Source organism: Ochlerotatus camptorhynchus, unplaced genomic scaffold, assembly GCF_037179485.1.
Source record: "Ochlerotatus camptorhynchus isolate MF236.1 unplaced genomic scaffold, CSIRO-AGI_Acam_v1.1 ptg000379l, whole genome shotgun sequence".
Lineage (NCBI taxonomy): Eukaryota > Metazoa > Arthropoda > Insecta > Diptera > Culicidae > Ochlerotatus > Ochlerotatus camptorhynchus.
This window is the reverse complement of record NW_027040867.1, coordinates 2,973,063-2,987,972: the sequence shown is the minus strand read 5'-3', so window position 1 is coordinate 2,987,972 and position 14,910 is coordinate 2,973,063. Positions and strand designations below refer to the sequence as shown.

General features: G+C 42.7%; 1 protein-coding gene across 1 annotated transcript; it reads right to left on the bottom strand.

The window, feature by feature from the left end:
- Positions 1-1,104: 1,104 nt before the first annotated feature.
- On the bottom strand, positions 1,105-12,509 carry LOC135710323 (uncharacterized). Its single transcript, XM_065232843.1, has 2 exons — positions 8,351-12,509; positions 1,105-1,316 (listed from the first exon to the last, which is right to left on the bottom strand). The coding sequence occupies exons 1-2, from the start codon at positions 12,507-12,509 to the stop codon at positions 1,105-1,107; spliced, it is 4,371 nt and encodes a 1,456-aa protein (XP_065088915.1).
- Positions 12,510-14,910: the final 2,401 nt, after the last annotated feature.

Below are 14,910 nucleotides of genomic sequence, written 5' to 3'. Positions count from 1 at the left end.
TGGATAAAATCTGCCTGCAATCATTTCTTATGAATGCAAGAAGCTTGAACCCGGGAGTTAGAAGGTGACAGCTCTACCGCAGCTACAATAGCCCATTTCAAGAACGCAGCATTCCGAAGCTATTTTCACACATGATAAGCCCCGCTCCAATACATTATCGATGCAAATATACACCATTGATAATGTACTGAAACTTTTAATCAAGCAGTAGTGCAATACTTGATTGACGCGTATTTAGTAAGTTATTAAATGATCGTCTTGAATTAGATGGATATTTCCTATCAAGGACAGAGGAACGAAAAGGTAAATAAACTTAGCTGAGCGTATCTACGCGTAGGTTATAACAGTCGGCACCACATGCAACGGATAGGAATTTGAAAATTTTCACTTAATGCACTTTTCAACATCACTTCTGTATCAAATTAAAACACTTTTTAAAAATGAAATTGAAAATTTATAACATTTTCACTAGAACGAAAACGACGCAGCAAAACAAAAACACGTCATTTTCGCAGCGTGGCCTACTTCAATCCGCTGAAAATACGCTTGTAATTGCTCACAAAATTATTACTTGTTATGGTGTGACTGTAAATCCTGTTGCAATAGCTTCGGTTACCAGATTAATGGGAAAAAATAAACCAAAAACCCCTTTGGTACCTATTCGCGTAGTTTTTAAAGATGAAGATACTAAAGAATTTCTATTTTCAAAAAAAAAAAGGTTGGAGGGTGGTGTACCAAACACGACCGCATTATTGACGTAGGACTACGAAATTTTTGTTCGATTTTCTATTTATATATATATCTCTGTACTATTTAACGATTCGGACGTTTTCGAAGATGTCGCGCAGCAGGAGAATGCATACGATGAGGGTTTCTCAGTTCATGAAAGGTAAACGGAATAAATTTAACCCACCGATACGGCTACAAATAGAACTTCATTTATTTCCTTAACAAATTATTTGACTTTTGTATCATTTTGATGTATTTAGTGACTAATTGAATGGGTGAATCATGAGTTACTCTATATAAATTCTATTCTAACTCTTTTCTAAATTGAACTTGGTGGGCCTGAAAAGGGCCGTTTTGTTACGTTGGTGATAAGTTTCAACCTCCAAAACCGTACATAATGCGTCCCTGTCGCTTCAGAGCGTAGACGACATCCATGGTCGTGACGGTTTTGCGCTTGGCGTGTTCAGTATAGGTGACACGGATCATAATTTCTAGGAACACCTTCAGCACAACTCGGGCTTCCTCGTAGATCAGACCGGGGACACGCTTGACACCACCACGTCGAGCCAGATGACGGATGGCAGGCCCTGGATGTTTTTTTTTAATAATCCATTTATTTGTCTAGGCTCAAATGCGTTAGCTCTGCGGAGTCGAATATTTTTTACATTATTGTGTGTGAATATCATTTTCTTACAACTAATGTTAGTAGAACGGGGGCCGATTGCTCGCGGTTTACTCGAGATTAGGGATTACATTTATTGATCATTTGGAGGGAGGACAAGGGAAAGCATTTTGAACTAATTTAAAACTTAAACGTAAAGGATGACTAAAACACAAAACATTAAACACATACATCAACAGCTTTAAGAAAGTCGTAAATAAGCTTCATAATGTCGATATCACGGCAAGCCAAGACGTCTCTAATTGGCTTAAAGGGTTGTTTTTTTTCGGACCCTAAGGGAATCACATAGAACGGATCTCGCCTCATGATGCAAGGAGCAGGACCAAACAACATGCTCGATGTCGTTATAACTGTTTCCACAGGTGCACAAGTTGCTGTCGGCAAGCGTAATACGGAAGAGGTGGGCGTTTAACGAACAGTGATTGGACATGAGCCTGCACATTACACGAATAAAATCACGACTCACATCCAACCCTTTGAACCAGGGTTTGATCGACACTTGTGGGACAATAGAATGTAGCCATCATCCCAGATCACCATCATTCCACTTTATTTGCCAGTTGGCGAGGACTTGCTGACGAGAAATCGTGAAAAATTCGTGGTAGGCGATTTGTCGCTCGTAAATATCACCTTCCATAGCGCCCACCTTGGCCAGCGAGTCCGCTTTCTCATTGCCCGGGATAGAGCAATGAGAAGGGACCCATACCAAGGTGATGACACGCGAGCTGTTTGATAAAGCACTCAATGACGATCGTACTGGAGGAAATACGCCGAGTGCTTTATCGACCTCATTGAACGCATAGCCTCCAGGGAGCTTAGGCTATCCGCAAAAATGAAATAATGGAGGCAATACGCTCTAACGTGTACGATATAGCTGCTAGTTCAGCAACGTATACCGAACACGGCTTTTGAAGCTTGTATGAGGCGCTATGAAGATCGTGGAGTACTCCAAAACCAGTGGAAGCATTTATCACCGACCCATCTGTGAAAAATCTCTTCTTGGTGGGGACGTGGCGGTATTTGTTTGCAAAAATAGTTGGGACAATCAGGGAACGGTGAGGCTCTGGAATTCCTTGAATCTCCTGCCTCATTGTGAGATCGAATCTCTCGGAAGAACAACTGAAATGATGGGAGACAGCGCGATTGGGGTTGAACGAGGAGGGGCCGATGTCCAGAGTCATGTACTCGCAGTACAAGCTCATGAATCGTGTTTGAGGATTCCGCTCTAGCAGCTTCTCAAAGTTTTCGATCACCACCATGACTTCACAGCGGATGAGGAACCGGAACGATAAATCCGCAAAACGATTTGTTAAGGGGAGGACACCCGCAAGAACTTCAAGACTCATGATATGCGTCGATTGCATACAACCTAGCGCGATTCGAATGCAACGATATTGAATCCTTTGGAGCTTCAATATGTGCGTCCCCGCCGCCGATTGAAAGCAAAATCTACCGTACTCCAAAATCGAGAGAATGGTGGTCTTGTAGAATCTTATCAGATCTTCCGGATGGGCTCCCCATGAGGTGCCGGTAATGGAACGAAGGAAATTGATTCGCTGTTGGCATCTCTGCCTCAGATACGCTATGTGTTTTCCCCAAGTGCACTTGGAATCGAACCAGACACCTAAATACTTAAACGACATGCCGTGAGTGATTGTTCTACCCATAAGTTGAAGCTGAAACTGTGCTGGATAAAGCTTCCTAGAAAAAACAACCATCTCCGTTTTCTCCGGAGAGAATTCGATACCCAGATTCATTGCCCAAGTAGACAAATTATCCAAGGTATCTTGCAATGGTCCTTGCAGGTCCGGTGCTGTTGGTCCAACCATGGAAACCACGCCGTCATCTGCAAGCTGCCTTAGCGTGCAATTTTCGGCCAGACATTCATCAATGTCTTTGACATAGAAATTGTACAGGAGGGGACTTAAACATGAGCCTTGTGGAAGACCCATGTAGCTGATTCGTGCAATTTTCGTGTTGCCATGAGAGAAGCTCATTCGTTTCTCGGACAACAAATTAAACAGGAAATTTTTGATAATCGGAGAAAGCCCACTCGCATGGAGTTTGTCCGAAAGGATGTCGATGCAAACAGAATCAAACGCCCCTTTAATGTCCAAGAAAACTGAACCCATCTGCTGTTTTTCAGCATAGGCTAATTGGATTTCAGTTGAAAGCAACGCAAGGCAGTCGTTCGTCCCTTTGCTCCTACGGAATTCAAATTGCGTATCTGAGAGTAATCCATTCGCCTCGACCCACTTGTCCAGACGAAGAAGAATCATTTTTTCTAACAGCTTCCGAATACACGACAGCATCGCGATGAGACGGTACGAATTATGATCCGACGCGGGTTTACCGGGCTTCTGGATGGCGATAACTCTCACTTGTCTCCAATCATCCGGAACAACGTTGAACTCAAGGAATCGATTGAACAAGTTCAACAATCGCCTCTTTGTGACTTTTGGGAGGTTCTTGAGCAGGTTGAACTTGATTCGATCAATTCCCGGAGCCGAGTTATTGCATGAAAGAAGAGCAATTGAGAATTCTACCATCGAAAACGAGGAGTCCATGTCATCGTTTTCCATGCCCTGGATGTTATCACGCAGAACTTCCGATGACGCTTGACGCCTCCTTTTCCAAGACCTTTGCCTCCCTTGCCACGACCAGTCATTGATGCATGATGTTTGTCGTTGAACGGGTGAATCGAAACTAAGCCAAAAGCGATTTTTTTTTTACTATAAATGATCTTTATTTCTTGTATTTGTGTGGGTTACATGTATTACTTATCAAGTGACATAGTCTGTGTAACACAGATGCGTATTTTCAACTTTAGTTATTTTGAAATTTCAATTATAATTAATTACAGTTCCTAGTCCTATCAGGCCTGTTTTAAGAATGACCACTTTGGTGGGATTGGTTTGTTGAAGCCAAAAGCAACCTCTTATACATATAGACAACCAACTCTGCCGGTACCATATTTTCTCGCTTCCCATTGGCTATATACAGTCATGGTGATGCAGTTTTGTCAATATTGGGAAATTGCCGTAAAAGCTCTAAGCAGACGTCACCACTGCATGATGATGATAATGTTGATAGGCTACATAGCAAATTCATGAAAATGAGCATTCATTAAAAAATTAATATTTTGAAATAAAATCCAACTGGAAAACTCAAAGATGCAAATAAGACTGATTGGAATGAAGTTTTCCTAACACCATTCGAAAGATGTATTGAAAGGATGTTTTGTAGGTTTGATGAAAATTATGAATTAATGCTCATTTCCATGAATTTGCTATGTAGCCTGTCAACATTATCATTATCATGCAGTGGCAACATCTGCGTAGAGCTTTTACGGCAATTTCCCAATATAGTCAAAGCTTGCTGAAAGGCGTGCTGAAGGTGTTCCTAGAAAATATGATCCGTGATGCCGTCATCTACACTGAATACGCCAAGCGCAAAACCGTCACGGCCATGGATGTCGTCTACGCTCTGAAGCGACAGGGACGCATTCTGTACGGTTTCGGAGGTTAAAACTTATCACCAACGTAACAAAACGGCCCTTTTCAGGCCCACCAAGTTCATTTCAGAAAAGAGAAAGTTCTGAAGCCTAACATCTCTGATCACGCCTGCCTTTGGAAGGGAAGTAAAGCCGTTGGTTCCCGGTTCATGAGTTGATGGGTCGATAGGCAGGGTCCAGGTGTGGGTAGCATTGGTGCTCAGCACGGAAAACAAATCCAAGGAAAATAAACGGAGAGCATTTTGTGTGGTGGTTGGGGATGTGTTGTTCTGAATTGGCAACAAAATGTTCCGCAATTGCATCCTACCTATTCGTACACGCCCGAAGATCGGAATGTCACTTCAACTTGTTTAATCTAGGAACTATTCTCTAATGACTGTGTTGGGGAAGCAGCACATGCATGTACGTAATTGGTGGACATTTACCACTTTTTCAATAGTTTCAATTTAAAAATCAACAGTCAAAAGCATTTTTATCGCTGCGTCGAAAAGTTTCTGATCGTTTGGTGGTAAAATTAATGAAATAGGTCCAGGGGCAGCTAGGTTATTAACGTTCAAAATCTTTCATAGTTTCATTTTTCGGTTTTCATAAAGTGTACCCCCATCTTTCCGAAAGACGTAGTCCTACGTCAAAATCAATGTGGGAAGTTACTGTCATCATCAATCGATCCCAGTTTTATGATCAATGGTAATCCAACAACCGTCACTATTCGGGATGAACTAACCCCACTGCACAGCGGTCCAGAAGGCAGATTTAGGTGGAATGATATGTTTTGAGCCTGAAATTGAAAATTTAGACTTAAAGTCTCTTACAAAGTTGTTCCTTTTAGTTAGGGCCTCATTTATATGACAATGAATTCTAGGGTGGTTCTTATTATCATTAAAATCAAATATCTAACTTTTTTGTTTGAATAAATTAAGGTAAACATTTTTCGGCAAAATTATAGCTGAGCTAATTTCAAGCAACATTGTAGAAAACAACTTTTTTGTATCTCTTAAATTGGACGATTTAGAGCTACTTTGTTGAATTGAGTAAGGGTGGCTCTAAAAAAACAGTTGTTTTGCTCTAGTTTTCTTATTTCAAACTTCTCAGCAAAGGTGTCTTCAAATAACTTTTAGATCTTAAGAAGGCGCAATTTTTTGCCGCACAAAGCTTGTCAATATCTTTCGCTGATCAAGAGTTATTGACGTTTTTATACTAAAAACTATGCACTTTTCAAATGTTAATATCTCTGGTTGGGGTAAACAAAAAAAAAGTTTCTCTACGGCATTTGAAAGGGCGTATGTTATTCTCAATAAAATAAAAAATTGGAGGTATGTTATTTTTTAAACTCGTATAAAATCTATTTGAATTTATTTAATTTTTAACTATATTTGGGTATATCTTTTTAATTAGAAGAGATACAGACAACAAATTTTGCTACAAAACATTCGCCTTAAAGAGTTAAAAGTCTCTAGAAAATCATTTTCATGAAAAATTTCAATAATGTTTTCAACAAAGTTGCTTAAAATTAGCTCAGCTATAACTTTGCCGAAGAATGTATACCTTAATTTATTCAAACAAAAAAGTTAGATTTTTGATTTTAATGATAATAAGAATTCATTGTCATAAAACTGAGGGCCAAACTATAAGGAACAACTTTGTACAAGAGACTTTTAGTCTAAAGTTTCAATTTCAGGCTCAAAACATATCATTCCACCTAAATCTTCATTCTGGACCACTGTGCACTGTCTATGGAACTTTTAACCGAAATGAGAGAGTATCAAGAAAGTTTACAGCTAAAATATGTTTGGTCCAGTAGAGGAGGGAATATATTAGTGAAGAAGAATGAACATTCTAAGCCCGAGATAATAAAGACTAGGGATAATTGAATTGAATTGGTTAACCGTTATAGTGGAAACTCTTCAGCGAAGGAAACTCCATCTCCTAAGAGGAAGTGTTCAGCAAATAATTCTAATTCTAATAAGTAAGCGTTAATATATATATATTAATATGGTTCTTTGTCAACTTTGAAAATAAACAATAAAATGGCTCAAAGAATAAATTGTTACCATGATTGTATTGATGAATTTAATCGAAATTATCACGAAAACGGTGGTAATTTTTTTCGAATAGCACAATGGCTCTGCAAAAGTTTAATACATTTCCTTTGTTTTAAGATATGTAATATGAAAGCCCCTGTTGATGTAATTGTTATTGGTGAAACGTGGCTGAAACCTGATAATTGTCCTTTGTTTCATATACCCCATTATAATTCATTTTTTCTTGTCGTGATACGTTCTCTGGTGGTCTTGCGGTGTATGTAAGAAGTGGATTGAATGTTAATTTAATAAAAAAAACATTACTCTTGATGAAATGCACTTAATTCACATTGAAATGAAAATAAAAGATTGGTCAGTCCGCATCGTGCTCTCTTGCCGTGCGGATCTATTTGCTTTTTGCTGAAGGAAGTGTTACTACTACCTAAAGCTACAACAAATTTAAACAGCACTTTTCAGTGCTCAACCTGTACAATGTCTACCTTGTTTAACTCTTATTCCTCTTCGATCCTTGTTTGGACCCTACCCGGGGTAATCCTTCTTGAATATCGATTTGAAAAATTCCTCTTCGATCCTTCAGATTCTTATAGTAATCTGCTTGAAAGTCAATTTGGATAAAAATTTACTGCCGCCATGGCACCTAAGCGCAAAAGAAAAGGGCAAACTCTTGATCCCCCTTCGGATGAAATTAATTTGAGTAATCAATTTGATTTACTCACGGATGATGAGAATGATCCATCATCCAAGAAAAATTCTAGTAAACTTGTTCCCGAAGGGAAACCAAATTTTTAAAGCAGCAACTTTTTTTTGATGCAACGCTTAAACTGTAATTTATTTATCATCAATAAATAATCATAATAATAATTAAGTAAATTACTCACAACAAAGTGGTTTCCTTTACCACTAGACTCCGTTTTCTGATTTCCCTCAATTTGGCGAACTTGAGTACCGCTACCCTCACCGTAATCTGTTTGGTGGGTTTTCTGGGAGAAACACAATCAGGTAAGTAAATGAATTAATCTCACTTCTTCTCACTACTTACAGCTTTGAACCACGATTTGAACCGACCGATTCTTGTTGCACTATCTGTTAGCTAATTGCGAAATTGAACTCAATAAACCACTTTTACTGTTGAATTTAATTGCTACAAATTGCACCGTAAACAACCGACTTTTGTTGCAATGGCGAACTTATCCTTTTCTATCTGTTTTGTTTTGTTTTCCTTATGTACTATCTCCACTATCATCTGTATTGTTTTGTACTTTCTACTACTAACACTCCAGCGCGCGAGCTGTCATGCTGCAGCTATGCTCGTTAACTAGGGGTGTCCAAGCGGCGTCTCAACACCCCGGCCCGTAACATCCGGCATTCTAGGATTTTCCTTACCTCCATCGCCGCTAGGTTCACCACGCTCTCCATCCGAGCCCTTCATCACCGTCTCTTGCTTTGGCCACTGCTCTTGCGACCGATACAGGAACGCTGGCCCGTTAAACCATTCTCCTTCACTTTGCAACGGCGGACCTTGTCCCCACTTCGTCAGCACGTCTGCGATGTTCAGCTTGGTCGAAATCCATCTCCAATCTTCTACCTTCGTCAGCTCTTGAATCTCACCGATCCGGAATGCAACGAATTGCTTATATCGGTGTTGATCGGAATTGAGCCAACTGCACACAGTGCGAGAGTCCGTCCAGAAAACGGTGCGACTGATCTGATAAGAGTGCGTGCCCAGGATCGTTTGACTCATCCGAGCACCCATCAACTCCAGGCGTGGAATCGATTGACGTTTTATCGGCGCCACCTTCGCCCGGGACATCATCAGACTGCAGTGAACTTCTCCTTCGATGACCGCTCTCAAGTATGCTACGCAGCCGTATCCATGTTCGCTGGCGTCGGTGAAGATGTGTACTTCCATCGAGTCGACTTCGGCAGCCTTGGCACTACCGATATAGCAACGTGGAATCCAGATAGGTTCAACCTCTGGCAGAAGATTTGTCCAACGCTTCCACAACTCCCAGGAAATGGCATCGATTTCTTGGTCCCAATCGCAGTTCGAACGCCACAGATGTTGAATAATGATTTTGCCGTGTATGGTGAATCCCATCACATAGCTAGCAACAAGCCTTTTCGTTGGTCGTTTTCCTTCGTACAGGTACGGCTTCAACTCCTCACGATGCATCGTCGAGAATGCGAACTCATCCATGTCTGGATACCAGATGACTCCCAGAACTCTTTCCTTAGATGTCTCCTTGTCGCGCCCGAAGTGTACTGGAACGGGCGGCTTTGGCTCTCCCAGAGCCTGGAGAATTTCTGGGGCATTGGAAACCCAGTTCCGGATTTCGAAGCCTGCTTTCTGGTGGACCAAGCACACCTCCTGCGCCAACTTCACAGCCTTTTCCACCGAGTCGACGCTGTCGAAGTAATCATCGACGTAGTGGCGATGTATGATGGCAGCAGCTGCTTCGGGATACTGAGCGGCGAATTCTTCAGCGTTGCGGTTCTTGACAAACTGAGCCGAGCAAGGAGAGCTTGTCGATCCGAATGTCACCACGTCTATGACGTAGATGTTTGGCGAATCGTCCGGAGATTTCCTTAAAACGAATCGCTGATTTTGCTTGTCTTCGGCGCGAATCTTCATTTGGTGAAACATCTCCTTCAAATCTCCACCGAACGCAATTCGCCATTCGCGAAAACCGAAGAGAACCTTGATCAGCGGAACCAGCATGTCGGGCCCTTTCAGCAACTGTGAATTCAGAGAAATCCCTTGCACCGTCGCTGCCGCATCCCACACAAGACGTATCTTACCTGGTTTTTTGGGGTTTTGCACTACGCTGAGTGGGAGATACCATACCTCGTTGGGAGAAGTTCCAGCTAATTCATCCTTGGTAGCCAGGTGTGCATAGGCTTTCTCCTGATATTCGTCGATCTGCTTGCAGACGTTTTTGTGTAACTCCGGATTCCTCTCTAGACGCCTCTCCAGCTGGTTCATTCTTCTGACGGCCATATGGAAACTTTCCGGAAACCGTGGATCATCTGTTTTCCACAGTAGGCCGGTTTCGAAGCGTTCGCCGATCCGTTTGGTCGTCCGCTCGAGAATTTCCCGTGCTCGTTTATCCTCCGTAGACTCCTGCTGTACAGCCACCACCGATTCCTCCAGAGCGTAATGGCTTTTAGGCAGTTCGTGTAGGTCCTCGTTGGTGGTTCCTTGGTGGTATCCGAAGTAATTTCCCGCTGCAACCGTGGTGGAGTGCCTTGGACCGTATACCGTCCATCCAAGTTTGCACCGAACCGCGATCGGATCTGCCGGTGCACCAACCTTCGCCTCTATCGGAGCAAACGAGTGAATATTGTTCAGTCCGATGAGTAGTTCCGGTTGCCCGTCGTACGACTCGATTGACAATCCTCGCATGTGGTGATATTGTGCGGCAAGCTCTTTGAAATCCAGCCTCTGGCGTGGCAGCATCAGTTTTCCAACCGTACGGACACTATGCAGCAGCAGCTTGTTGCCCGCATCGGCACTAACACCCGACGCCCACAGATTCATCCGCCGGGACTCCTTCTCTTCGCGCGTGATATCGGCCGTCCACTTGATCGTCAATCGCTCCTGTACTCCGACGACGCCCAGCCGATCAGCTAGTTTCTTCTCTACCAACGTGACGTCTAGAAACGCTAGCACCGTGATCGATTTTCCACCACAGTGGAGCTGTACCGGAACCATACGGAACATGACCGTGCAGTTGGAACGAATATGTGCGCTCATTCCAACAGCGTTTCTCACTGGATGCATCAGCGGATTGTGGAACTCCCTGCAATCGCTGACGTTACAGCGGATTTTAAACTTGCAATGCCCTCCATGATCATTGAGGCACACGTTGCATAGTTTGTCGCGAGTTACTACCTTCATCCGGTCCGCATACCGAAGCTTCCTGAAATCCGCGCAGTGCCGAAGACGGTGTTCCGTGCTGTTACATTGATTGCATGGCTTCAATCTTTTCCGGTCGTTCGAACTGGGACCTGGACCATTGGCTTCGTTGTGGCAGTACAGCGCACCTTTCTCCTTCGGCGTCTTCTTCCAGGACGATGGCCCACTTTTTGACTGGTATGATGGCTTGAAATCGATATCGACATTGGCCTCGCAAGCATCCGACACGATGTCCATCAGGAAATCCGTTAGCGTTCGTAGCGTTGGTTCCTTCTTGCCTCTCCAGTAGTGAACCCATTCACGCTTTTCCCGATCGGGTAGTTTGGCAACCAGAGATTTTATCAGAAGCGGGTTGACGAGATGATGTCGAAGTCCCGCGGCCTCCAGATGTCCGCAGAGTTGCTCCACAGTGTTTCCAAATGGGACAAAGCTCCACAGGTTATCCGCTTTTGGAGGTTCCAGCTGGTTAACTTTGTCTAGAAGACTTTGAAGCAGTTGCTCCGGACGGCCGTAATGTCTGCGAAGTTTCTCGATGACCTTCGGAATAGATTCTGGAAGAAGCAGCTGACCAGATACCAGCTCGAGGGCGTCACCTTCAAGGGCTTCCTGCAATCGCATCAGGTTCTCGTGGTTCATGTAACCACATGCATCGTTGGATGCTTTGTAGGCCGCGTGAAACAATGGCCATTGCGCTGGATTGCCCGAGAATTTGGGAAGTTTGTACGTTAATCCCTTTCTCGCGGCCAGCTGGGCTTTTGTCGGTCCGATCCTCTTAACCTTTTTCGGCTTCACGATTTCCTCTTCCAGCGATGCTTCGGATAGGCTTGTATCATCGGATTCGTCGTCGTCTTGATCGTCCTCATCGTCAGTTTCTTCGTCGTCTTGCTCATCGGTGTATTCGTCGTCATCGAGTAGCTTCTTCACGTTCTCCTTACTCAGCTTCAACTGGTTTTTGTTGTATTTACCGCTAGGTTCCGCTCGCATCTCGTTTCGGACTACTTTATTTACTACGGGCTTTTTGACGGCCGAAAGCCCTGCTAACTCCTGATCAAGATCCGCCATTTGTTCCTCGAACGATTTCTGGTTCGCCTTCATCCGCTTGATCTGCTCCATCTTCTTCTTGAGCATCTCCGCTTGCCAAGCCTTTTGCTCCTTTTCTTCTTCCGCGCGCATCTGCAGCTCCAACTCCATCTTCTTACTTTCGAACGCACGCTGCATCTCCCTTTCCTTTTTTCGCAGCTGCAGCTCCACCGCCAGCTCTTCGTATTGCTTCTTCTGACGTTCTTCTAGCGCCCGCACTTTTGCCTCCACGCTAGACGCCCCTAAGCGAGAGTTGACGCTGGATTTGTCAGACTCGTCAGTTTGCTTCTTGCTCCGAGCCTGCTTCTTGGCGTCCTTCTGCTTTTGGTACTCCTGGGCCTTCTCCTGACAGGCTTTACTTTGGCAGTACCACTTCTTCATCGATTTGCCCTCCGAGATGCCCACGCAACGGGAATGGAACCATTCGGAACACCCGTCGCAGCCGATCATCTCTTCCGCGCACGTTGATGGACCGCAAATCCCACACGGAGTTTCCGTGAGATTAAGGACGGTTTTGTCCTTCACGGATTCGGAATCGGATGTCATTTTGTGGCAGGTCCGACTTCTCACTTGGACACTTTGAGTGTCACTTTGTTTTTAAGAATGTTCCCGAAGGGAAACCAAATTTTTAAAGCAGCAACTTTTTTTTGATGCAACGCTTAAACTGTAATTTATTTATCATCAATAAATAATCATAATAATAATTAAGTAAATTACTCACAACAAAGTGGTTTCCTTTACCACTAGACTCCGTTTTCTGATTTCCCTCAATTTGGCGAACTTGAGTACCGCTACCCTCACCGTAATCTGTTTGGTGGGTTTTCTGGGAGAAACACAATCAGGTAAGTAAATGAATTAATCTCACTTCTTCTCACTACTTACAGCTTTGAACCACGATTTGAACCGACCGATTCTTGTTGCACTATCTGTTAGCTAATTGCGAAATTGAACTCAATAAACCACTTTTACTGTTGAATTTAATTGCTACAAATTGCACCGTAAACAACCGACTTTTGTTGCAATGGCGAACTTATCCTTTTCTATCTGTTTTGTTTTGTTTTCCTTATGTACTATCTCCACTATCATCTGTATTGTTTTGTACTTTCTACTACTAACACTCCAGCGCGCGAGCTGTCATGCTGCAGCTATGCTCGTTAACTAGGGGTGTCCAAGCGGCGTCTCAACAAAACTTAATGCCAATAAGGAAAAGATTCCCCCTATTGTGATAACCACTTCCGATTTCCATGCTCTTCGCATGGAACTTTTGAATTTCGTGAAAGTTAAGTTTTCACTACAAATTGGACGTCGGGGTGAATGCTGTGTATTGGCTGAAACCTTGGACGGATTTAAATGTCTTCTCAAGTATCTTACTAAGAAGCAGCACAATGTTTTTACTTACGACACCGAAACTGAACGTGTGTTCAAGGTTGTCATGAAAGGACTGCCCTCTGGTGAATCCCTGGATCAGATCAAAGATGAACTGGCAAAATTACTTGGAGTTGTGTTACTCCAAGTAATCAAAATGAAAATGAAATCCCGTCCTGGCGATTCGCGCAACGGGATTTCCAATGATTTTTATTTAGTTCACTTCAAGTCTAGTGAACTAAACAACCTTAAGGCCTTAGAAAAGCTAGCCTTATGCTTCATGCCCGAGTGAAGTGGGAACACTTCAGGAAGACTGGAGGAAATTTCCAAAACCTCACTCAGTGCCGTAAGTGCCAGGGATGGGGTCACGGAACTAAAAATTGCTACATGCCAGCTAAATGCATGAATTGTGGTGATTCCTCTCACGCAAAGGACGACTGTCCTGTGAAGGAAGATCCTAAGAAATTTAAATGTTCAAATTGTGGTGAAAACCACAAATCCAATTTTTGGGAATGACCTGACCCGCAAAACGATTCTACAATCTCGTTCTAAGCGCCAGGTAGGAAACGCTCCACGTTCCCGAACAGGTACAAATTACTCCGCTGTTAACAACGGTCAGCGAGAACAAATTCTACATTCGTACCCGTAGGTACAAATATAAACCCTGCTTCAAAATTTTCATCTGTACCTACTCCCCTCACTGCTAACAATGTTCAGTGAGTTAATGGAACTATCTATGCTGCTATTGCAACGGGTAGAAATCAAAATACTAACCAACGTAATTCTAACGGAAATTTTGACAATTATGACTTAGGAAGCATTACTGCCCCTAAAATGGAATTTTTACAGAAATCATTAATTGACATGATTTCTGATATGCTTAAATCTAACTCCATGTTTGATGCTATTCAAACTGGAGTAAAATTTGCAAATAATATTGTCATGACTTTAAAATTCAGTAATGGATTTTAAAGCATTAAATATTTTAAATTGGAATGTTCGACACTAAATTGACAAACTGACAGCTCGCTCCCATACAAAGTGACACCGAGGGGCCATTATGAGGTAATTTTTGCAAGTGTAATCGTTCTTATTTAAAATAGTTCCAGTGTACCAAAATCGATGAAATTTTGGGTTTGGGTTCCATATTTAATGCAGATTACGAATGTGCATTTACCTCAATACCCTTAAAGAACCCAATTGGTTACCCATGCTGACTTCGGTTCTGAACACCTTCCAGTAACTTTTGAAATATCCCAGGAAATAAATTCTAATCCCAACAGCTCTACTCTTCAAGTACCATAGAGCTGATTGGGAGCAATATCGAACATTTATGGAATATAACTTCGATCCAAACATTCCTTTGCAAACCAAAGATGAAATTAATTATGCTCTTGAATATCTGACAACTTCTATAGTTGAAGCAAGAGCTGCCTCAGTACCAAAATGCGAGGTTAAATTCGATTCAATTATAATAGACAGCGATCTTCAGCTCTTGATCCGTCTTAAAAATGTCCGTAGGAGACAATATCAAAGAACACGCGATCCTGCCATGAAAGTTATCTGGCGGGATTTGCAAAAA